General features: G+C 41.5%; 1 protein-coding gene across 1 annotated transcript in view; it reads right to left on the bottom strand.

Annotated features, from left to right (window-relative positions):
* The window catches only part of LOC134210839 (cyclic nucleotide-gated cation channel beta-1), a 264,073-nt gene that overhangs the window by 27,275 nt on the left and 212,150 nt on the right, over positions 1-24,648 (bottom strand). The window contains exon 9 of the mRNA XM_062687179.1: positions 1,073-1,240. Within this exon, the coding sequence (XP_062543163.1) occupies positions 1,073-1,240 (168 nt within the window). The remainder of the gene's footprint in view (positions 1-1,072; positions 1,241-24,648) is intronic.

Below are 24,648 nucleotides of genomic sequence, written 5' to 3'. Positions count from 1 at the left end.
CGATTAAGTACGAAGTCGAGTCAAGAACGAGGCACTGAAGACGACATTACAGTTGAGGCCGAAATACGTATGTTTAAAAGTATTACGAGGTAGTGGAATTAAATGGAATTGTGCTAAACTCGTCGTATTTTGTGTTGTTAGTAATATAATAGAACCATATCAACTACATTGTAATGAAGATAACTACTACCAAATCGCACATAGCGAAACTGTTCATTTCCCTCTTACCGGACATGTCTTCATATCATCGCGAAAAAGAAGAAATAATGTACCAATAATGTCGCTCTTCTTTTGCTAATATGCGAGCTGACTGCTTAAAAATTAAAAACAAATCCTTCTTTCTTTTTTATTGCTCCGCTTCCAATACAACTAGCATAAAAGCCATGAGGTGAAGCCCAGGAACAGTAAACCTACATTGAATCATCAAAATAAAAATAAAAATGACGCTTGAAGTAATTAAAACAAATATTCAAACTTGTGTGCGCAATAGTTACCGCATTTTAGAACTAAACGGATACTCGCTATTATACTCCAGCCTCCAATTTCACATAGCATAAGTATTTGATTCTTGTTTTCAACGACATACAAATGAATTCTTGCTCGTATTTGTTTTCTATTGTAAAAGATTGGCTCTACAGGTACGTAATTCATCCTCATTATAAGAACTGCTTTGAAGAACTTGTTTTAAATTCGTTAAATGTTAAACACAAGTAAAACTTTCTTTAAAACCTGTCTGTGAGCCACAATTAATAGTATTTCAACTAAGATATAATCACAATAAAAGCAGATAAAAATTGAATTATGATCTACGGCCGTCAAGCATGTGGTAAAAAAACAACCTAAGAGTTGAGACTAACATAATACTAATTACATTTGTTATCACTACAAAACTGCACTACTTATGGTTTCTACACTACGATCAATGCGATTACTACAATGCACATATGTTACAGTCAAAAGAACATAGTGGGATAGTGGTGATAAACTGCACAGCAAAACGTGAGGATATGGGTTGGCAAATGGGTAAGTTCATGGAAGTTAGGTTTCTTGGTCCGGCTCATCCCGACATTACCTTTCTCGAGGGGGGCCTTCTTGTACTTTTCGAGCCGCTTGACTGCGATTGCCTCCAGCCGCACCCGCGCCGCCGGGTACTCCTTCAGCACGTCCCACATGTCCTTCTTGCTGAGCACGAACAGATCACTGTAGCCCACCGACCGTACGCTGGCTGTCCGGCGGTTCCCTGTGGTTGTCCCGCAGTGCAAGTCATCGCGAACGGGGCACGTTCCGAAAGTGTTTGCGTTTCCATATTTTTTTTCGGACGGATCGGGGACGGGCGGGGGGAGAGAAAAAGGAAGAAAATCGATTAACACGATTAAGGTGCCCGAACGGGGAAAACACCATGGACAAACGGTTTTCGAATGGAAAGGGGAAGAATATAATTAATGCGAAAAAGTAATACACGACGACAACAATCTGCGATCAACTGCAGAGGGACTAAACAATGTTATGCGAAACAATAATGTAGGTTATACTGAAAGTTTATTTGACTTTGAGAGAAGAGTGGTGCTCGTAACGATGAACGGATGCAAAAACTCGGTGAGAGGAAAAACAACATGACGGACAGGAAAACAAACAAACGAAAATCCGATGTGAGAACCAAAGAATGGCTGACAAGGGAACCAAATGGTGAAGCTGCAAATATATAAAAGAAAAGATAAAAGCGAAAAATTTGAATAATATGCTAAATTTGTATATTTCACGATGCAGTAGAAAATGTGGAATCAATTGAAAAGCTCCTGATTGAAATATGATGAAACCGGAAAAGGGGGTTATCCATGGAACGATAGAGATTATGACAACAGAAACAGTAAAAAAAATAGATAAGAGAGACACGGCGGAGCCTTTTGCTAAAAAAATTTACCTACGACGAGTGGCAAATTATTCGTACGCAATTTGCATTCGATTCAGTTTTGTTTTACACATTCGATTTGTGTTCACTGTGGCGCCGACACAGCTCATTCACTGCCAGTTCTCGACAGGAATAAATTTGATTGAAAATGCTTTTCAGTTTTGATTTTGAATCCCCAACAATGAAGATTATTGGATAGGTTATGCGTGAATGGAAAATTCGATTTCGACCCTTTTCAGCTATGTTCACGGGGTAACTGACGCATATTTCTGTTTGTGTCAGGGAAGCCAAAAACCAACTTATCGTAAAATGATTGATAACACAGGCAACATTGGTTGAGTAAGCGCCAAATAAGATGTGCGATAATAGCTGCCATTAGGACTCGAATAAAACTATAATTCGAATGTATCGTTGTCAATATATGGTTTGAAGCATCAGTAATTTCCGCTGTGTAAAAGAACTGACAACTGACACTCTAATTAATTCTGTGAAGATCAGATTTTTGCTCGAAACAGTTAAATTTAAATTTCCGTATAAAAATTTTGGACAACATCATAATCATTATTTTGCGTAATTTCCGTAATTCTTCAATTTTTACATTCAGCTCAACTGTTTTAGGATGTTTCGGTCATGTATAATTCGATTAACTGCAACTCTGAAGTATTTGTGGAAATAAGCTCTTATGCATAATTAGTATGGTAGGAGATTGATTTGCGTTGAAAGCACCAACCACGCTCTGGTAAAACACTTTTCTTCCATTCCAAGTTTTAAAATTACGGGTTAACATAAACGTTCTACATAATGCATTATAATACGGAGCCCAGAAAGGGGCCCCATATTTACTATTTTTTTTCTCGATTACACAATGCTAAAATTTCTGATTTTCAAACTTTTCTGTAAGGTAGTTGTTCTTGTTTCTTTCTCGTTGAAAATATTTCTCCATGTTCTGAAAACTTACGAATGCAATGTACCCTTACAGCGTTCGTATTTTTCGTTTCGATGAGACGAAATCAAGCGATTTTCGGGTCGAAGGAAAATTTTGTTTCGTAGTTTGTGGTGAAAACATCTTTTCCTCACACCTTTTTTTTTTCTAGAACGAATATGGAAAAATAACGTTCCAATATTTTTATACCTCACTCACTTTTCACGAGAATTTTCGGGAAACATTTATAAAAATAATTATGAACGGAACGTGATTTGAAATTAGACTATCGACAAAAATGGTGTTAAAATGCGATCACTCTAGCCATACCACCCCATCTACTGCATACAGAAGTTAGGTTGTTTGTTCCTTAAAGACTACTCTTTTTGCAATTGTTGTTAATAACAAAAAAATGAAAGAAGCGAGAAAACGAGCAAATCAACTTTGCGCGGCAAGGGCAATGAGGGAAAAATGACTTTTTCTCATCAGACATTTTTTTCTTACCCGCAAATCGATTTCTCAGCAAAAATCTACGTAAAAGAGGGTATTCTACTCCTGAGAATGAGTGAAAATAATGATGCCTGACCCTTAGGTAATTGTCGGAAAAACATCAAAGGCTCTCTGTTGAAAAAAGTTACAGCGCTTCTAGTGTGTTACAATTTTATCGTTGACACCCTTTACATCAAGCCTATTATTAGGATTGAATTACTTCTCATTTTCATTTCTTATTTATCAATTTTCATTTTTCTCAATTTTCAATTTTATTCACGTCCCGTTTCACGTTTGGCCATAAATTATTGGGCCGAAACCACTTGGCTGAATGGAAGAATTACAAAAAAAAAGTAGTTTATCCTATTGGAAACTTTCTGGACATCTCTGGTCATGAAAGTAACATCGTGATAGCCTCATGATATACGAAAAAGCAGTTAAAAAACTGGGTAAATGCTGAAGGTACATCAAGCTGCGGCAATGTCGTAGTGCAGCAGATCTCAACCTGGGGTACGATGTCCCCAGGGGGTACCTGGATTGAAAATGCGTAAGGATGGATGTATTACACTTCAAATAATTTTTTTTAGCCTCCTTTCAAGAGGCTCGGAAGCCTCCTTTCAAGAGGCTCGGAAGCCTCCTTCCAAGAGGCTCGGAAGCCTCCTTCCAAGAGGCTCGGAAGCCTCCTTCCAAGAGGCTCGGAAGCCTCCTTCCAAGAGGCTCGGAAGCCTCCTTCCAAGAGGCTCGGAGCCTCCTTCCAAGAGGCTCAGGAAGCCTCCATCCAAGAGGCTCAGGCCTCCTTCCAAGAGGCTCAGGAAGCCTCCTTCCAAGAGGGTCAAGCCTCCTTCCAAGAGGCTCAGAAGCCCTCCTTCCAAGAGGGTCAGGAAGCCTCCTTCCAAGAGGGTCAGAAGCCTCCTTCCAAGAGGGTCAGGCCTCCTTCCAAGAGGGTCAGGAAGCCTCCTTCCAAGAGGGTCGGAAGCCTCCTTCCAAGAGGGTCGGAAGCCTCCTTCCAAGAGGCTCAGAAGCCTCCTTCCAAGAGGGCCTGAAGCCTTCTTCCAAGAGGGTCGGATGCTTCTCCAAGAGGCTCGGATGCCACCTTCCAAGGAGCTTGCAAGCCTCTTTCCAAGAGGCTCGGAAGCCTCTTTTCAAGACGCTCGGAAGCCTCTTTTCAAGAAGCTCGTAAGCCTGCTTTCAAAAGGCCCAGAAGCCTCCTTTCAAGAGGCCCGGAAGCCTCCTTTCAAGAGGCCCGGAAGCCTGCTTTCAAGAGGCCCGGACGCCTGCTTTCAAGAGGCCCGGAAGCCTGCTTTCAAGAGGCTTGGATGCCTCTTTTCAAAAGGCCCGGAAGCCTCCTTTCAAGAGGCCCGGACGCCTCCTTTCAAGAGGCCCGGAAGCCTCCTTTCAAGAGGCTCGGAAGCTTACTTTCAAGAGGCTCGGAAGCCCATTTTCAAGAGGCTCGAAAGCCTCCTTTCAAGAGGCCCGGACGCCTGCTTTCAAGAGGCCCAGAAGCCTGCTTTCAAGAGGCCCGGAAGTCTACTTTCAGGAGGCCAGGCCTTTTTCAAGAGGCCCGGAAGCCTCCTTTCAAGAGGCCTGAGGCTCCTTTCAAGAGGCTCGAAGCCTTCTTTCAAGAGGCTCAGGAAGCCTCCTTTCAAGAGGCTCTGGAAGCCTCCTTTCAAGAGGCTCAGAAGCCTGCTTTCAGGAGGCTCGGAGGCTCCCTTTCAAGGGGCTCGGAAGCCTCCTTTCAAGAGGCTCGGAAGCCGCCTTTCAAGAGGCCTCAAGCCTCCTTTCAAGAGGCTCAGAAGCCTCCTTTCAAGAGGCTCAGAAGCCTCCTTTCAAGAGGCCCAGCCTCCTTTCAAGAGGATCAGAAGCCTCCTTTCAAGAGGCTCGAAGCCTGCTTTCAAGAGGCCTGGAAGCCTGCTTTCAAGAGGCCCGAAGCCTCCTTTCAAGAGGCTCGGAGAGCCTCCTTTCAAGAGGCCTGGAAGCCTCCTTTCAAGAGGCCCGGAAGCCTCCTTTCAAGAGGCTCAAGCCTCCTTTCAAGAGGCTCAAGCCTCCTTTCAAGAGGCCTCAAAGCCTCCTTTCAAGAGGCCTGGAAGCCTCCTTTCAAGAGGCTCGGAAGCCTCCTTTCAAGAGGCTCAGAAGCCTCCCTTTCAAGAGGCTCAGGCTCCCTTTCAAGAGGCTCAGAACCTCCTTTCAAGTGGCTCAGGCCTCCTTTCAAGAGGCTCAGAGCCTCCTTTCAAGAGGCTCGGAAGCCTCCTTTCAAGACTCAGGAAGCCTCCTTTCAAGAGGCCTGGAAGCCTCCTTCAAGAGGCTCGAAGCCTCCTTTCAAGAGGCTCAGAAGCCTCCTTTCACGAGGCTCAGAAGCCTCCTTCAAGAGGCCTCAAGCCTCCTTTCAAGAGGCTCAGGAAGCCTCCTTTCAAGAGACTCAGAGACCTCCTTTTAAGAGGCTCAGAAGCCTCCTTTCAAGAGGCCTCAAGCCTCCTTTCAAGAGGCCTCAAGCCTCCTTTCAAGAGGCTCAGAGCGTCCTTTCAAGAGGCCTGGAAGCCTCCTTTCAAGAGGCTCAGAGCCTCCCTTTCAAAAGGCTCAGAGACCTCTTTTCAAGAGGCCTCAGAAGCCTCCTTTCAAGAGGCTCAGAAGCCTCCTTTCAAGAGGCTCCGGAAGCCTCCTTCAAGAGGCCTGGAAGCCTCCTTTCAAGAGGCTCAGGCCTCCTTTCAAGAGGCTCAGAAGCCTCCTTTCAAGAGGCCTCAGAAGCCTCCTTTCAAGAGGCCTGGAAGCCTCCTTTCAAGAGGCCTCAAGCCTCCTTTCAAGAGGCTCCAGAAGCCTCCTTTCAAGAGGCCTCAGAAGCCTCCTTTCAAGAGGCTCAGAAGCCTCCTTTCAAGAGGCTCAGAAGCCTCCTTTCAAGAGGCTTGAAGCCTCCTTTCAAGAGGCCTCAAGCCTCCTTTCAAGAGGCTCAGAGCCTCCTTTCAAGAGGCTCAGAAGCCTCCTTTCAAAAGGCCTGGAAGCCTCCTTTCAAGAGGCTCAGAAGCCTCCTTCAAGAGGGTCAGAAGCCTCCTTTCAAGAGGCTCAGCCCTCCTTTCAAGAGGCCTCAGAGCCTCCTTTCAAGAGGCTCAGAAGCCTCCTTTCAAGAGGCTCAGAAGCCTCCTTTCAAGAGGCTCAGAGCCTCCTTTCAAGAGGCTCAGAAGCCTCCTTTCAAGAGGGCCTCAGAAGCCTCCTTTCAAGAGGCCTCAGCCTCCTTTCAAAAGGCTCAGAAGACTTCTTCCTAGAGGCCTCAAGCCTCCTTCCAAGAGGCTCAGAAGCCTCCTTCAAGAAGGCTCTGGAAAGCCTCCTTCCAAGAGGCTCAAGCCTCCTTCCAAGAGGCCTCAGAAGCCTCCTTCCAAGAGGCCTGGAAGCCTCCTTTCAAGAGGCCTCAAGCCTCCTTTCAAGAGGCTCAGAGCCTCCTTTCAAGAGGCTCAGAAGCCTCCTTTCAAGAGGCTCAGAAGCCTCCTTTCAAGAGGCTCAGAGCCTCCTTTCAAGAGGCTCAGGCCTCCTTTCAAGAGGCCTGGAAGCCTCCTTTCAAGAGGCCTCAGAAGCCTCCTTTCAAGAGGCTCAGAGCCTCCTTTCAAGAGCTCAGAGCCTCCTTTCAAGAGGGCCTCAGAAGCCTCCTTTCAAGAGGCTTGGAAGCCTCATTTCAAGAGGCTCGAAAGCCTCCTTTCAAGAGGCTCGGAAGCCTCGTTTAAAGAGGCCCGGAAGCCTCCCTTCAAGAGGCTCAGGCCTCCTTTCAAGAGGCCTCAAGCCTCCTTTCAAGAGGCCTCAAGCCTCCTTTCAAGAGGCTCAGAAGCCTCCTTTCAAGAGGCCAGAAGCCTCCTTTCAAGAGGCTCAGAAGCCTCCTTTCAAGAGGCTCAGAAGCCTCCTTCAAGAGCTCAGAAGCCTCCTTTCAAAAGGCTCAGAAGACTTCTTCCTAGAGGCCTGAAAGCCTCCTTCCAAGAGGCTCAGGAAGCCTCCTTCCAAGAGGCTCAAAGCCTCCTTCCAAGAGGCTCAGAAGCCTCCTTCCAAGAGAGCTCAGAAGCCTCCTTCCAAGAGGCTCAGAAGCCTCCTTCCAAGAGGCTCAGAAGCCTCCTTCCAAGAGGCTCAGAAGCCTCCTTCCAAGAGGCCTCAGCCTCCTTCCAAGAGGCTCGGAAGCCTCCTTTCAAGAGGCTCAGAAGCCTCCTTTCAAGAGGCTCAGGAAGCCTCCTTCCAAACGGCTCAGAAGCCGCCTTCCAAGAGGCTCGGAAGTCTCCTTCCAAGAGGCTCCAGAAGCCTCCTTTCAAAGAGCTCAGAGCCTCCTTCCAAGAGGCTCAAGCCTCCTTCCAAGAGGCTCGGAAGCTTCCTTCCAACAGGCTCAAGCCTTCTTCCAAGAGGCTCGGAAGCCTCCTTTCAAGAGGCTCGGAAGTCTCCTTTCAAGTATCTCAGCTTAGGACATTTAATTTCTACACTTAATTTTTTATTCAATCGAAGATATGTACTCCAGAACAGGCGCTATCAATCGTATTCCGCATCGGACGCAGAACTTTCGCGAGATCCGGGTTATTAGTTTTGTGCGGTCATTTGTTCACATTTTACATTGAACGCGGTCGATATATTAATGAATCATCTTATTAATGATTAAAAAGCTCTGACGATCGCATCACTTATCAGTGTGACTCCTAACCCAACGATACCTACTTATTAAAAAATGTTCCGCCCCATGGTTTTGTGGAAACGCAAAGGTAAATACGGTCTCTAAATAGCGAAAATCACCTACTAATGTTCTCTTCTTTTTCATACTGACAGTAAGGACGTGGCTGGCAACGTTATTGATCTTAGTTTGTTTTTTTCAATTACTAAAACTTGCAAAGTGAAAACGATTGACTAATCCCAGTCAGTCATTCATTGTGCGATTTCACTGATTCTGGTCAAAGCTAAACTAAGCGAAACAAAGCATTTGAGGATATAGAACAGTTTGGATGGTCTATGACACCTGAAAGAATATTTCGTGGCCTTCTTAGTTCCCTCTATACTAGTTTTGACAGGATCTAGTTAAAAAAAGAAAGATCTAGTAAAAAAATTGTCCTGAAAGGGTTAAAGCGAATTTTGCCAGGAAACCAGATCTTAATTGAGGAATAATGGTGTGGAGTGATGAATGATGATTAAGAAATGAAAAATGTGAAGTAGAAAATAAGACGTGTGAAATGATACGTCTTAGTTCTTACTTCTCATTTCGCATTTCTTACTTCTCACTGCCAAAAAATCTTATTTTATTTCCTTTCTTCCTTCTCATTTCTAACTTCACTCTTAGCACTTCTTCATTTTGTACAATGTAACGTCAAAAATAAGGTGTGTGCAATAAGAAGGTAGGCATCTCACTTCTCGCTTCTTTTTTTGCATTTCTCACATCGCTTTTATCACCGCAAAAATTGAGAAGTACAAAGAGTAGAGGCAGGAAATGAAAAGTGAAATGTCCCCCTTTTCACGCCTTTTTTTGGCCTAATGTTTTTTTTCTGCCAAACGACCATTTTGGTCAAAAATCATTTTCGGTAAAATAACCCATTTGGTCAAACGACATTTTCAGCCACATTATCAGTTTGGACAATCAACAACAACCCGTAAGGGTGTTTGGCCAAATGTTCGGCCAAATGACTTTTTCAGCCAAACGAGTGTTTCGATTGAACGACATTTTCAGTTATACGACATTTTCGGCCATTTTACCTGCTGTGCCAAATTACATTTTCGGTTATATGACATTCAGTCAATCACGTTTACGTCCAAACGACTTTTTCGACCAAATGACCAGATCAGTATAATGAAATTTCGGCCGTTTGACCATTTCGGTCAAATAGCTTCCCGTCAAACGGCCACCATTATATCCAATTATCAGCAAATCATATTTAAGATGCCTTATTCAACATTTTGTTTGTTCAAATGTTGGTTTCCAGTTTCAAGCCTTTGGTATAGATTTACCCTAAACCCTTAATTGAAAAAAATATTTTCATCATTTTTTTCGACCTGACTCAAATGACCTCCAAATCTATCCGGGATTGCTGTTGGATCTCAAACAAAACTTCAATGTCGCAAACCTTTACTTCTTTAAAAGAGGTTTATTGTCCAAAACTAAGTATGTATATAAAATATATGAATTTAATCCATCATTTCCATTCAGATTATGTAAAATAGGAATTATTTTAAAAAATATTCTGTTATCTATGATTTCACTTGATGGATTTTAACACACACATGCCCTCGTGCAACACTACCCGTTGGGTCTCCAGTGCTGGCTGATCAATTTGCGATATCCCCGGGTGCTACAATGTATGATTCCAATTAAAAATCAATTCGATGCCGGTAATTATCAGACCACCAAAGCGTGAAATTACCAATCACTGTTGCTTAATCATAACGAAACATAAATAAATTAGCTTCGACCGATTATGTGCGGCAACTCTGTCGGCGTATTTCGAAAGTGTGAGAATGATTCCATAAACCCTTCGGGCACTAAACGATTTGAGTGCTTATGCTCTGGTCCGAGCTCCTCAGCGCACCGGAAGCCAAACCATATTCCTATCCCATCGTGTATGTAAGCCGGACAAAGTCAAGCCGAGGCCCATTTTGCACGTGTGGTTTTGAAATTTGCCAAAGTTTATCGCTCGCCCATTTCGAGCGGTAAGCCACGTCGTATTTGCCAAGTTTCGCCTAATATTTACTCCGTTACTTCATAATTCACAAGCTTTTGTGTGACTGAAATCCGGCCAGCTCCGCCGGTCTGTGCCTGACAGAAGAAGGTTGGATAGAGTGACGGTCGACCGGCCACCATGCATCGAGAATGGGATGAAATATTGCACTCTATACAGTTTTTAACAACACCAGCCGAACCCATTACCAGAGGCAGCAGACGGCAGAGCATCGAAACTCGGCGACGGTTTCCGGCCAACCAAGTGTTGAGCAAACTTTGTTTTTGGGCTTTTGACTTCGTTCTTAGCTATCGGGCGACCTGCCATGAATTTTAGTTGCTGTGAATGTACAGAAGTTTACCGTCGTCGGTTCGATGCACGTAAACAGGGATTCGGTGTTTGGTTGCAAAAATATTAGTTTCTAGAGCATGCACTCTTCAAAACTTGTATTTTATATAATTTAAATTTCTTCAGAAAAGGTCATATAAGCCCAAATATAACTACAGACAAACAGACGGAATGCTACTCATGTATGCAGTTAAACTAGTTACGAAATCAATTTGATTTTATTCGACTGTTTTGAAGGCTCTCACATTTTTACAGAAGTATGAATCAAAACGTCAAACAAGTTACATCGGGACAAATGTTGCTTTGTGTGATCCTAAATCATCTGAATCAACTGAATGATCAATAAAAATGACATACCTTGATGAAATTCACCAAATACCGTGCATCATTAAACAGTCCTTCTCTAAACAGTTTTTCTCCATATGGGACATACCGAATGCAATTAAGCTTTCATTCCTTTTTTTTCCTTCATTTTACTGCACCCGGATGCAATGAAATTTTTAATGTACATGTTCCGTGTTCCAGGAGTAAAATTAAAGTTTGCTTCGTGTCTCTACAAAGTTCCATTATCTGCAGCCTAATGCAGGTTAGTGGCAATTTGATCTACCCCAAACTAATCCGGGCACTGTAATTTGTAGTGAAACTGCCAACAAAACCACAAACAGAGAAACCAACTTTCAATCCCATGCTTAGCCAAAACGAATGCTACCCGGCAAATGTTTCCTCTATCCCGTAACACCTTCCGACAACGAAGCGGGCTAAGCTAAAAAGGATTTAATTGAAATGCGCCATGACATGGACGTAACGCTCTCACTTTACCGGAGAATCTTCGAACCACAAATGAGGGGTGGGAAGCAAACAGACATAAGTGACGAAGACAAGTTTTCTAACATTTCTTCATCGAAACGGTTTGGGATTCAAACCCGAAGATGTTTCTGTTGCTGGCAGCATAAAAGTATCACATACACCTCTTTGCAGTTGAGCAACCGAAATATTTCACCAAGAGCTCGGGTTTCACGCCGATAGAACTTGCCATCGCTGCTGTGCGGAATCCAGGCCGGCGGCACCAGCAGCATCCCGAACAGACACCTGAGCTGGTTGAATGGTGGGTCAAGAAAATTCTCATCTTCGGTAAGCCTTTTCTTTGCAGTGGACCTTTTGATCATTTCATTGCATCCTAATTCTACTCGTTTAAAATAAAGGATTAGCCCGGTCGTAGCCCATTGAATGTTGCAAGTTGTGTGTGCGTACCAAGCTGGATTTCACCTGGCTGTGAAATCTACTTGCGGATCGGTCAATGTAACACGGCACTGCAGTCTTGGTTAACCGAAACGACTGTTTTAGATTTTCCTGGCGTATCCACTCCGATTGGTGTCTGGTTCTAAGGAAGAATCCTATTTATTGAGGAACCCTTTAAAACCGAGAAACGATTAAGTGGAACTTACCCCACTCGAATCGGAGGTCGAACGTCAGAAAAATCTGAAACAGTCACTTTTATTACCCCTCTGATTTGGGTCCGCTTTCGCCAGTTTATGGTCAATAATTTTTCAATCTCAACTTTTATTGCCGTGTTGTTTCTAAACCAAAAGGCGGATTCCCCGCTGTTATTCTTTTAAACTTGTACACATTTCAATAGTAACCCAACGGGTGTTCCTCAAGTTGCTTTCTCCAATGCTAACGAACCCAATGGTTATCAATTGATATGAGTCATTATCAAGTTATCACGAGACATTTATTCGTGGTCCCGGTATCATAGACAAATTGTTCAAATTCATGCGCCACATTAATTTTGATTGTCGAAAAAGCTGTTTGGAAAACCAGACATTAATTCTATTGAATGTGTATTTTAACGACAAATTTACTTCTTTAATCCATCAATCGAAATTTAAGAAATGTGAATGGATCAGCTAGTCAAAATATACCGAATGGGAGCTCTTCGGAGTTTCAATTTGCAGTGTATTTCATCGAATGAACTCAAATGTTATCCTTCCATATGCAACAAGCGAACAGTTGGAAGCTGATACGTTTTTTCCTGCGAATAAAGAAGCTGTCAAGTTGGATGTTTTGTTCAAGCTTGTAAAAGGACGATGCTCAAGTGTAACAGAAATCTGTTAACCTTCTGTTTGCGCACAAAAAAAAATCGTTTTCTGTGCTCTGGGGTCATATTGACCCCAAATTGAGATTGTAATAAATTGTTTATTAATTAATCAATTCTTGATTTTTTGGGCATTTCAACAGATTATTTAAACGTCTTGTTAGACATTACCCAATATTGGTTATATGTGGGCGGATACCTCATAGTTGTTTGTAGACAACGGTACGAAAATGCATGATGTTTCATGCTTATGTTACATATATTTAAAAATACTCAACTGCACCTCTTCAAGAAATTTCTGCAGTAAGGTGTTTACTCTGCCATAAGTCATTGATTAGATTAGAACTTGGCTTCTGGATAATGCTAAGCGTGAAATCATAACTCTAGACATCCGATACATGTAATATTTTACATTATAAGTATCGTTATCGCAAAGAAAAAGGAATTTGTTAAGATACATGAGGTGGGAATGAACTGTCTAGTGACCGTGAAAATAATCAAAAATTTTACCAATAGGCAACTGAAATTCTTTGTAACTACACTCAAACTGTGTTTGACAAAGTTGCTCAGGATTCCCAGAACAACCAAGGGGTGCAAAGTATAATGAGTACTTTTTCCAAGAAACTTGTAAGGTCTGGCGTATCTTGAGGCGAAGTATATTGTTTTGACATGCTTGAATCTTGCGGTATGGTCTCCTTAAAATTTATTTAAAGTCAATCTGCTCTAGTGATGCAAAAAACTTCATTCGTCCTCAGAATGCGTCAAAAGCATATGTTCTCGATTATCCAAGAAATCCTAGGAATGAAGGCCTTTTGGTCTTGCGTGAGCAATGATCAAATTTCCCGAATTTCCGTTAAAACACTGGAACACTTCCATAAAATATTGTTCAAAGGAAGAAAGGGTCGTTTGATCAAAAGTAATTCGGCGGAAAGTCATTCAAACAAATAAAACGTTAAGCCGAAAACTATCCAACCGAATTTCAATTGGCCGAATTGGACGTTGGGTCGAAAAATTTGTTTGATCGAATTGGTCTTTTGACCGAAATAGTTGCTTGACAGAACGGATCATTTGGCTGAACAGATCATGTCATTTGCTGAATGGATCGGCCAAAGGACCAAACATTGTCGGTCATATGTCCATTTCGACCGAATTTCATTTTCAGCCAAATGGCCCCTTCTGCTAAACAACTCTTTTCGGTCAAATGACCTATTTGGCCATCCAGTATTTTGCGCTCGGTAATGGTAAGTTTCCTTCAATTTGTCATTCGAGAGGTAGAAAACATTGGAACTCATCAAGTAAGCCATGATTCAATTGATATTTTTTGTCAGCAAAGAAATGTCAATTATTTTTCACAATTACATATTTTAATCGTTCTTATCATCTACCTATTTGATGATCTCTTAGTATTAATGCTTTTTATATTTTGGGATTTGCATTGAATAGGCTGCATGTTGTTTCACTAGACCAGCGGTTCTCAACCTTTTTCTTCAGTGGTACCCCTTCGAACATTTTCATTTATTGAGGTACCCCCTATATTTTTTCGTAAATAAAAATAAGCGTAACTCTCAAGATATATGCAAAACGGACCTGAAAACTAACGAGATATATGGTTCTTTAAAAAGTTGTCTGAAATGTTCGTTATTCTGTGAAACTTTTCAATTCAAATTACGTTCATACATCAAGCTTCCTACAATACTTTTAGAGCTTTTCGACCCTCTTGAAAGGAGGATTTTGAGCATGTTGAAAGGACGCTTCTCAGGCTTCCGAACTTTTTGAAAGGAGACTTCCGAGCCTCTTGAAAGGAGGCTTTCGAGCTGCTTGAAACAAGGCTTCTGAACCTCTTCAAAGAAGGTTTCCGAGCCACTCGAAAGAAGCTATTCGAGCCTTGAAAGCTGACTTCCAAGCATTTTGAAAGGAGACTTCCGAGCCGAGCTTTTTGAAAGGAGGCTTGTGAGCCTCTTAAAAGATGGCTTCCTAGCCTCCCAAAAGGAAGCTTCTAAGCATCTTTAAAAGAGGCTTCAAAGTCTCTTGAGGGGATACTCCCAAGCCTCCTAAAGAGAGCCTCTTGAAAGGAGGCTTTCGAGCTTCTTTAAAGTAGGCTTCCAAGCTTTTTGAAAGGAGGCTTGCGAGCCTCTTGGAAGAAGAATTCTAATCCTCTTGAAGCGAGACTTCGGAGCCTCTTAAAAGTAGGCTTGCGAGCCTTTTGAAAGTAGGTTAACGAGCCTCTTGAAAGGAGGTTCGGAATCTCTGGAAATGTGGCTTCCAAGCCTCTTGAAAGAAGAATTCTCGCTTAACTTTTCAAAAGGACTTAAGTAACATTTTTTCATGAATTAATTTGATGAAATGTTACTTAGGTCCTTTTGAAAAGTTAAGCAAGAATTCTAAGCCTCTTAGAAGGAGGCTTCTGGGCATTTTTAAAGGAGGCACCCAATTCTATTGAAGGAAGGCTTTTAAGCCTTTTGAATATAGCCTCTTGGAAGGAGGTTTTCAAGCCTCTTGAAGGAGGCTTCCGACCCGCTTGAAAGGAGACCTCCAGGCTTCTTGAAAGGAGACTTCAGAGCTTTTTAAAAGTAGGCTTTCTAACCTCTTGAAATGTGGCTTCCGAGCCTCTTGAAAGAAGGCCTCCAAGCCTCTTGAATGTAGGCGTCCGAGATTCTTGCAAAGAGGCTTCCGCGTCCCTTGAAGAGAGGCTTCCGAGCCTTTGAAAAGAGGCTTCCGAGCCTCTTGGAAGGAGGATCCCAAGCCTTTTGAAAGGACCCAAGTAACCAATAAGCACTATATTTTCCAAAAGCAAGTTAATCTTTGCTTCATGGCTTGTCGAACCATGCAATGTGGCACAATAACATGCCATCTGATTGATCTCCTCTGCAGAAACATGATTTGTTGGCAAAAATGATCATGAGGATTAGACTAGACTAGACTATACAATTTTAATACAGATTTATAATATTGATGCCCATTTTTCGTCAATGCAAAACACAGCATGTTCAACTCGTTTGAGTACGTTTATTCATTGGATCAATTTTTAGTGACACATTACATAATGTAGAATTTTTAAATTTAGGTTTAGTTGGTCACATGACGATAAATTTGTATTTCAATCTCAACACCTTGCGTAACGGTTAATTATTTGAATCTTTTATTTATTGTATGAGTCATTATGATTCATTCCTAATCTACTTCCGAATAATAAAAGGAGCGTGTGTTTTTTGACATATAATAGATCAATGCAACATTCTCTGTATGAACTCATAGGCCCAAACTAAACTCAACGGCAAAATTGTTGTTCTGAAAGTTGTGTCGAAGTGCCTACACGAAAATGTTCTCCCGCTAAATCTTCACCATCTTCCAATTCAGTGGCGAGTGAGAATGGAAAAGAAAAGACGATTCACGGACTGCTTCTGACACTTCCTATCAAGAATCTTCAATGAACCCGAGACTTAAACAAGCCTAAAATATATGAGGAATTGATAGTTCTAACAATAATATTACTTTCAAGACCGATTCACATTTGGAATTATTCAAGATACCGTTAAAGAAAAAGGATGTCATTCGTTGATTTTCTACAATATTTTCCATTAAATCAAGGTTTACTTGAAGAGTTCCAATGTTTTCTACCTCTTGAATGACAAATGTAAAGGAACTCACGGCATCTTTGCCAGACGCAAAATGCTGGATACGACTTTTTGGCCAATTGACTTTTCCAGTCAGATGGGCCTCGGGCCTAATGGTTTGTTCGGCCAAGTGAAAGTGAAAGTCCGATGATATAGATTTTTTAAAGTGTAGGGTAAGACGGTATAATAGCCTCCCTAAGGCAATACCTCTATGAAACTATTTTCTCCCATTCACCCCTGGAAATAGTATTTTCTATATAGATAATATATCTTATATGTATAATAGCTACTATTTCAAATCGATTGTAACTAAATATTAATTTTATAGGTCCGTTAGGATACGGCAGGTATGAGGTTTTTTTTATAGAGGTGGAATTGAAAGTAGCGGAGGCAATATAATTGTGACGATATAAAATTCAATCTGCCTTCTACCAAGCTTTCGTAAGAAGAGGAAGGGAAGAGTATCAGTGTGAACTGTGGAAGCAAGGTTGTTTGATTCTATCGACGAGTTTCAAATATGAATCTAGTCGAATAGGATTTTTATCGCACAGTTCTGTTCTACTTCTGCACGAGGCGCTGAAAAAACTCTACGTGGGCATCACCTCGGGAATATGTTCCGCGGATTTTTCCCCAAGTAATTTTACATAATTAATTGCCGGTCTAGGCAATTTTCGGATTGAAAATTGTCTCGACTTCCCTGGGCATAAAAGTATCATCGTGCTAGCCTCATGATATACGAATGCAAAAATGGTAACCTGGCTTAGAAACCTCACAGTTAATAACTGTGGAAGTGCTTAATGAACACTAAGCTGCGAGGCGGCTCTGTCCCAGTGTGGGATGTAATGCCAATAAGAAGAAGAAGAAGAAGAATTTTACATATGCGATGTTTTCAGGATTTGGGCTCGGAAACTCAAAATCCTGGCCCCATTTAAAAGGGGCCATCCACAAAGTACGTCACGCCTCTATGAGGGGGGTTCAGAGCAGTGTGACGATCCATACAAAAGTTTTAGAGGTTTGTTACAAAAAGCGTGATAAAGGGGGGAGGGGAGTTGAAAAACGTCATTTTTTGAGTGAGGTACTTAATGGATCTGCCCAAATGCACGGGAGCTAAACCCCGACGGAAAATTTTCCATAGTTGTGAGGCTACCTATAGCATCAGAAAACATAGAATTAGCTAGCCGCAATCGATTTCAAATTGTAGCTATCATAAAACATACGATTTTTAGGGGTAAATAGGGCAAAACCGCAAGTTTCCATGATTTCCGGAGAATGAAAATAGCACCATTCGATTTGTCGTAGATTTTGCCTTTAGGAAAGGTATTTTTCCGGCGCTGCAAGTAACCGCAAAACAGGTGCCTAACCTTTTTGGGTCGGATTTTCCACACTTTGCGATTTCCACACTTGTGGAAGAAATAACTTGGATATGGCTTCTTCCACGGAAGAGCACACGTTAGGGTCGATGATGCGCTCTTTGTTTTTAGTATCATTGATAGGAGAGAGTGAGGAAACCACCTACTATTGAGTTGAAATTGTAAACCTCGAACTCAAAGTTGAGTACCTCAAACTTGTTTCTAGGTATTTAGTTTTTTTTTTGTATTTTCACCGTGGACTTTACTTTTAAGTAGATACTACACTGCCGTTATCTGAAAAAGTAACATATGCGCTAAATTACAATCTCCATGTCTACCATTTTTCTGTTAAAGTGCTACATGAGTACTACGCGTTAACACCATTTTTGTAAAATGGTGTATACGTCACTTTTTCAGATTACGGCAGTACAAGCATTGAGTTTAACTACTTTATATTCATACGACCCATTCAGTATTAATAGTTTAAGAAATTCGATTATCATGCGCTCATATGACAGTGTTATGCTTTCATTACCCGATGGACACAACTGATCTATTCAAGTATTTTAATTTATGTGCGATAAAGACCTCCAATGTGCATAAGTGTTTGTAATATGAATCAAAACAGTTGATTGGTTTTTCAAACAAGCGCCAAAAGGAGTCAGTATATCCTCAAAAAGAGTATTGTTTTGGCTCAAATTATATTCCGAACACTGGCGTTTTAGCGCCCTAAAACTAAATTTTTCATTGGTTTTCCGCACTGGGGATCAATTACAAACGAACAAACAAAGCATTTTCCATACATATTGTGAAGAATTTTCTGCAGAGATTCGATCAAAAATACCTTAGAAATTCGGAAAAATGTTTCGTAAAAGATTAAGAAAAAAAGCAATTGGAAATTAGGAAGAAGAAATTCCAAGTAATTCTCCAAGGAAACTCGGAACATTTCAGAAGAATTTATCATGAACGTTTGGAAAAGTTTTCAGTGGAAATACGAAAAAAACAAATTAAAATGAGGAAAAAAAATCATTAAAATTTGAAAACAATATTAAAATTGGAAAAAATTGTGGAACAATCTCCCGTGAAAAGTTAGAAGAATTTTTCGTGTGAATCGTAAAAAAAATGCTAAAATGTCGAGAAGATCCCTTAGAAATTCCGTGAAAAATCGAAAATTTTCCCGTGGTTATTCAAAAGATTTTTTTGTGGAAATTCGGAAAAAAATTACCGTGACAATTTGAAAAATGTTGACCTTGGACAATCGGAAAAAAATACGAAGAAATTTGGAAAAAAAAATTCCGAGGAAATTTCGAAAAGAATTCCTCTTGTTTTTTTTTTTTAAATTTAGAATGAATTTTGCGCGGGTTTTCAAAAAAACCCTCTTTTAAATTCGGAAGATTTTTTCTTTAAAATTTGAAAGACTTCATGTGAAAATTCGGAAAAGTTTACCAGAGAAATTTGGAAGAAATTTCCGTGAAAGTTAAGTAGAATTTTGGAAAATGTCGTGGAAATCTCCATGGTGCTTTGGAAAAATTTCCTGTAGAAATTTCGATAAATTTCTTGCGAAATCCCCAGAATGATTTAATGCAAAATCGGAAAAAAAAAATCCTGTCTGACTGTTTGTGTTATTTTGTATTAGTATGACTGTCTATAGCAGCCATTTATTTTTTAAATTAACTAAATTTAGTATTTGTATTTACTCCACAATTTCTTTTCATAGTTATTTTGATGTAAGCACAAATGCGAATGGTGAAATGTTGGTAAAATATTCAACATTGCTTTCATTGGGCCTAAAATTCGTATCATCTATCGCACCCCTGCGCGGAAAAATAGCTTTCTTCATCCTATAATTAATTTACCATATTCCATCTGACGCCTAGACTTCTTAATACCTTACCATTTATAACGATACTCCATCGCTGCTGAACCCCGGCTCTACTTCCTCGCAATGCGAACAGCAAGCCACCAAAAGGCAAAACTTTCCGCCCGCAAAACTCGGAAATTTTCAATTTGTCACCACCCGTCATCCGCTTGACGTGGCGAACCGCAGACAGTACGAAAGTATACCGACCGGTCGCTCTCTCGCTACGAAAAAGCAGACCTAGCCGGTTTTCACCACCGCAGCATCGTTGGCAATTTTGGCGCACACACACACAATCGGTAGTGAAGAATAGTGAAAGTCTTTAACGCCTCAGCAAACAAGCGGAAATGGACTTTCCAGGACTTCTGCGTCGGCATGGTGGCGCCTTTTTGATGGTTTTGATACATCTACCCACCAAAGTTCGTCAGCCACGTGGAAATAATAATCACTCCAATTGTAGGAAGTGTCGGCCAGTTTTGCACAGTTTGACTTTTATCTGGTTGAGATGACGCTTGAATCGACTCAAGTTAAGATAGACCACCAAAGACACTTAAAATTAGTTTACCTTCTCTATTTTAAGTTATATTTTATTCATCAAATCATACATTGACGAAATATTAGAGGAATCACGATAGGAATACAATTCTACATATATTCACCATTTGGAATGCCAAAAGGCTGGAATTCACTCCCAATGCATAACCTTCATTTAAATGCGAAGGTTTCAATCCAAGCTCCTTCTAGCGCAATCTGAGTTGTTCCATTGGAAACATAAAATATTCAGTCGAATTCTAAAATTAAAATTCGATTTATTGTTTAAAAATAGTTTCATTAAAATTAAAACGATTTCTACGGAACGTTGTTGATTGAATTGCACACTACATTGCAAGCTCTTTTGCCAGTGTCTCTCGTGCCGTATCGTTGAAAGTTGAAAAAAAACAACAATCCAGTTAAAAGTTTTCGGTTTTCAAAGAATAACGGAAATGTACAGCGGATTTAATTTTGGTTGTCATATAATTGAAAACGCAGAAGAGAGGCTCCACATGCCAAAAGACCAATGGGATAAAATCCGTAGCAGGAAATGAATAAAATATGAAAAACATAATTGAAACCGATGCTTATCTACGACAAACAACAAAAGACTGAACGGAAATCAAAAGGACTTGCGGTTACAATAGAAAGGGAAACCCTGTAACGGTCTAAAACTAAATTGATTTTATCGGAGCGATTCAAAGGACAATGATTTCGGAGATAGAAAAGATATTTAATGGATTTTAACAGAAGAGACGGCAAAATACGAGGGACCGTGAACGAACAAATATCAAATGAGATAGCGTATAAAGACGATAGTGAAGTAAATGGAATCAAAACGAGTAATGGGTGAAAGAGATATAGACGGATATGAGAGACTTAAATGCTAAGAACATCGAATGACAGTTGAAGTTTTGTTTTCTCATTTTATGGTAAGGTATTATAGCCAAGCAAAGCATTTCATATATATAGAGATATTTAATTAAGATCTGATTAATACTTTGATGAGAATGTGATTTGCTCTGTCCTTTTTAGTTTTACTGCGATTATGTTCGGGTTGTTAATTCGACTCTAGGGCTTCTATCTAGGTTACACGTAGCACTACTAGTAGACTGTTCTGTTACGACTCTGTTTACTCTATGTAGAGAGAAAATGCTAAACTGGTTTCAACGGGAACAGAATAGATTAAGAAGGCAGCCAGAGAGAGGTTGAGGAACAAACAAATATTCATAAATTATAGATCAACCAAGCCCACCAGGAGCAGATTTTGTCACAACTAATTTGGGATTTTCGGGATGGTCGGACAAATGGATCTATCTTTTTTTGCGAGGGTGATGAACGGAAGAACAATTTGTTATTATGACGGGAAACAAAAGCGGGCGGTTACTATCACTGCCTACAAAAAATCATGGCATTCAATCAATAGGAGGACGAAGAAGAGCTCTGATGTAGTCTAAGGACGATGATGGTTCGGGGGTGGATGGAAAGAGGCGGTCAGTTAAAAAGGAATTATGCAAACGATCAGAATAGGAATCCATAGAGACGATATTACGTTCGCATCGCTTCATGTTTGGGTCCTAAAGGTTACTGTTTCTGAGTCACACTACAGCAACGTCGGCGAGAGCGACGACGATGAGGACGACGACGTCAACGACGACGATTAGAGTGCATGGTTGGCCTAGAAATGGACTGATTTGCAGAAATATGTAGACATTGTGAAAAGGGCGAATGATGCTGCTGCTGATGCTGTTGGGCTTGTGTGTTGTCCAGAGCTGCGGTCAAATATAGGCGTCTACGTGCGCGGGCAATTGAAGGGTTGTATTCGCGGTAATGAAAATTAGTTGTCTGTCGTTGTAATTCACGAGAAGAAATTCAGCTCCGAAGTCTTAGCATTTTATTTGGAATGTCAATATAAACCAATAAATGGCAAAGAGCCCGTATTTCGCTGAGACCTCATGTATGTGGAGTAGGATGGCAGTATGGCACAAGCTATTATGAGAAGAAATTGCGTAAAAAATTGATGGACAACCCTCTTTCATTCAATTGGATACCCTGATGCATTGAACAAAATTTTATCCAAATCGTTCAACAGTTTTGGCGTTTCTAAACTCATTTGAAGTTTGCATGGAAAATGTACATATATAGGAAATCTGTAAATTGCAGCTAACTAGCGTTATTAGCGATAAAGAACTAAACCCTCCCAGTTTTTACAAAATTGTATACACATTCCAATGCATTCCATAGATCAAAAATTGGCCATTCACGAGTCTCCCGTCGACTATGGCCCCCAAACGGTTTCTTTTAAGGGACAACACCACAATGCATCATCTTGCTTCTTCCCTCTCTGATCAGAATAACATGACTGGTACTTTGAACAGTTTGCCCCTACCTTTTACTGGTTCGGACCAAGATAGCACACTTGCTTCATTTCTAACCCGCCTTCTTTCACTGTCTCCAGTGGAATACTAACGGCTAGTGGATCAACCTTCCCAATCTAGAGCAGCTCACGCACGACATCTGGCCGTGGATTTTTGGCATTTAGGAGGTTGATGGGGTTGCGCTCGGCTCCATGGACCGCTCCCTTGGAAAGAATACAATACATGTGCACTATCAAGAGAGATTTGAATATCCAGCATTCTCCTTGTGGATAATATAGCCGGGCATCATCCAGCATAGGATGATCCCAGGTCTTATCCTCATTGTATTACTCTATTCGAATCATTTGAGAACATGACTGCATCCATTCGGTCCCATATCCTTAATGTGAACTATCCACCGACCTATTCGGGAGCAACCATTATCCGATTTCGGCCACAGTCACCTCACCCCGAAATATTACCCGGAGGCCGAGGTGGCGCTACGATGTGCGGAGACTTCCCGTCGGCCATTCTTACAAGTCAGGTGCCCGTTAGGACTAAAGAGAAAAATATGAAGAAAAACACCATGAACGCAGGTCAGTGATCCTAGAAACAAAGACAAAACAGTAAAAGGATTTTCTCGAATAGGTCAACCCCGGCCAATTTACGGTCGAACTCTGGGGAAAAATGAAAGCACTCAGTGGTAAGCGAAGATCTTTCCTTATCCATTCATCTCAACACACCAAATCGCACCATCTCCGATTCTCCTGAGGTGGCCAACACTCTCGGGGAATATTTTGCCGGTTTAGTCTTCATCAACGATTATTCAGCAGATCTTCGTTTCTTTCCAACTTTTGACTTCTCCATCAAAACACCTATTTTAATTCTCCGTTTTCCGCTCTAGAGATATCCTTTGCCCTCTCTAGAAGTAACGGCCCAGATGGGATTGGTTATCGCATGATCAAAACCTTCCTAATTCTGCCAAATTCCGGATTCTGGAGTTGATGAACTGAGCATAGTCTGATCAAAAATTTCCGGATGAGTGAAGAAAAAGCCTCATTGTACCCATCCCCAAGCAACGGCCTTATTCACTGACCTCTTGTGTCTCCAAGGTCAAGGAGGGGTTAATGGGGCTGGGGGACAAACTAAAAGCCGATGGTAGGAACGGCTTTCACACACATACACGATTAACCAGGGATACGGATTAAGACACAATCCGCTGCAAGTGCCGTACTCCGTTCGAGTTATCGGGACTACTGTCTCAGACAACCTTTACGGATATGCGCAACATAATAAAGCAGGAAATCCTATCAGTCTCCGCCAGCGTCTTTTCCGCATTCCAGAACGATGAGCCTAAGCACCTCTGGAACCAAAGCATCTTATCGAACATCTTCGAAACACGACCTCGCTTGGAGCCCAGGGCACTGCGGAATTCCTGACGACATCAAGGCGGATCTCCTTGTCAAAGTCAGACATCATGGTCAACGTTGCAACGTCAACGAAAAAAAAAATGTGAAAGTTCCTTGATAGCAACCACGTCCGATTTCCTCCGAAAGATGAATGGGACCAAATCGGAATGGACAGAGACTCGTCATAGTGGACTTGGGTAGCAGTGGAGTGGGTAGCCACCACACCATCGAGTGGGATCGGGTGGCTGACGCCATCATTCCGAGGAAAACCCTGCTGAAACAGACGCCCGGTCTATTGGTGGAGTGCCGAGATTGCAAATCTACGATCAGCCTGCCTTAAGGCTAGACGAAGAATGCAACGTGCCCGAACCGAGGAGGCAAGAGTGGACCACCGCCAAGTGTTTAGGGCTGCTAAATTGGCCATCAACAAGGCCATTAAGAGCTCCAAGGGAGCGTGTATCAACAACCTGTGTGAGCACGCCAACGTTCATCCGTGGGGTAACGCTTACAGCAATGGTTCTCATCCTTTTTCTAGAGAGGTACCCTTTCAAACTTTTGCTTTAATTGAGGTACCCTTTATTTTTTGTGTTAATAAAATAAGGCGTAGATAAGATATATGTAAAACGCACCTGAAAACAAACGAGATATATGACTCTTCATAACGTTGGCTGACATTTTCATTATTACAAGAAATTAATTTTATTTAGTTTATACTTCAAGCTTCGTACAGAACTTATGGCTATTGCAGGCTTCCAAACCTCTTGAAAAACAGCTTCCGAGCCTCTTGAGTGCAGGCTTCTACACCTCTTGAAAAATGCTTCCGACCCTGTAGAAGGAAGGCTTTCGAGCCTCTTGGAAGGCGTCTTTCGATCCACTTAAAAAGGCTTCTGAACCTCTTGAAAGAAGAGTGTCGAGTCTCTGACAGAAAAGCTTTCGAGCCTTTCAAAAGGAGGCTTACGGGGCTCTTGAAAGAAGCGTCCCGAGCCTCTTTGCAGGAGGCTTTAGAGTTTTCTGAAAGGAGCCTTTCGAGCCTCTTGAATGTAGGCTTCCGCGCCTCTTGAAGGGAGACTTTCAAGCCTCTTGAAATGCAGCTTACGAGCCATTTAAAAGGAAG

Source organism: Armigeres subalbatus, chromosome 2 (assembly GCF_024139115.2).
Source record: "Armigeres subalbatus isolate Guangzhou_Male chromosome 2, GZ_Asu_2, whole genome shotgun sequence".
Classification (NCBI taxonomy): Eukaryota; Metazoa; Arthropoda; class Insecta; order Diptera; family Culicidae; genus Armigeres; species Armigeres subalbatus.
The sequence above is the reverse complement of the archived record's forward strand: the minus strand, read 5'-3'. Positions and strand labels throughout refer to the sequence as shown.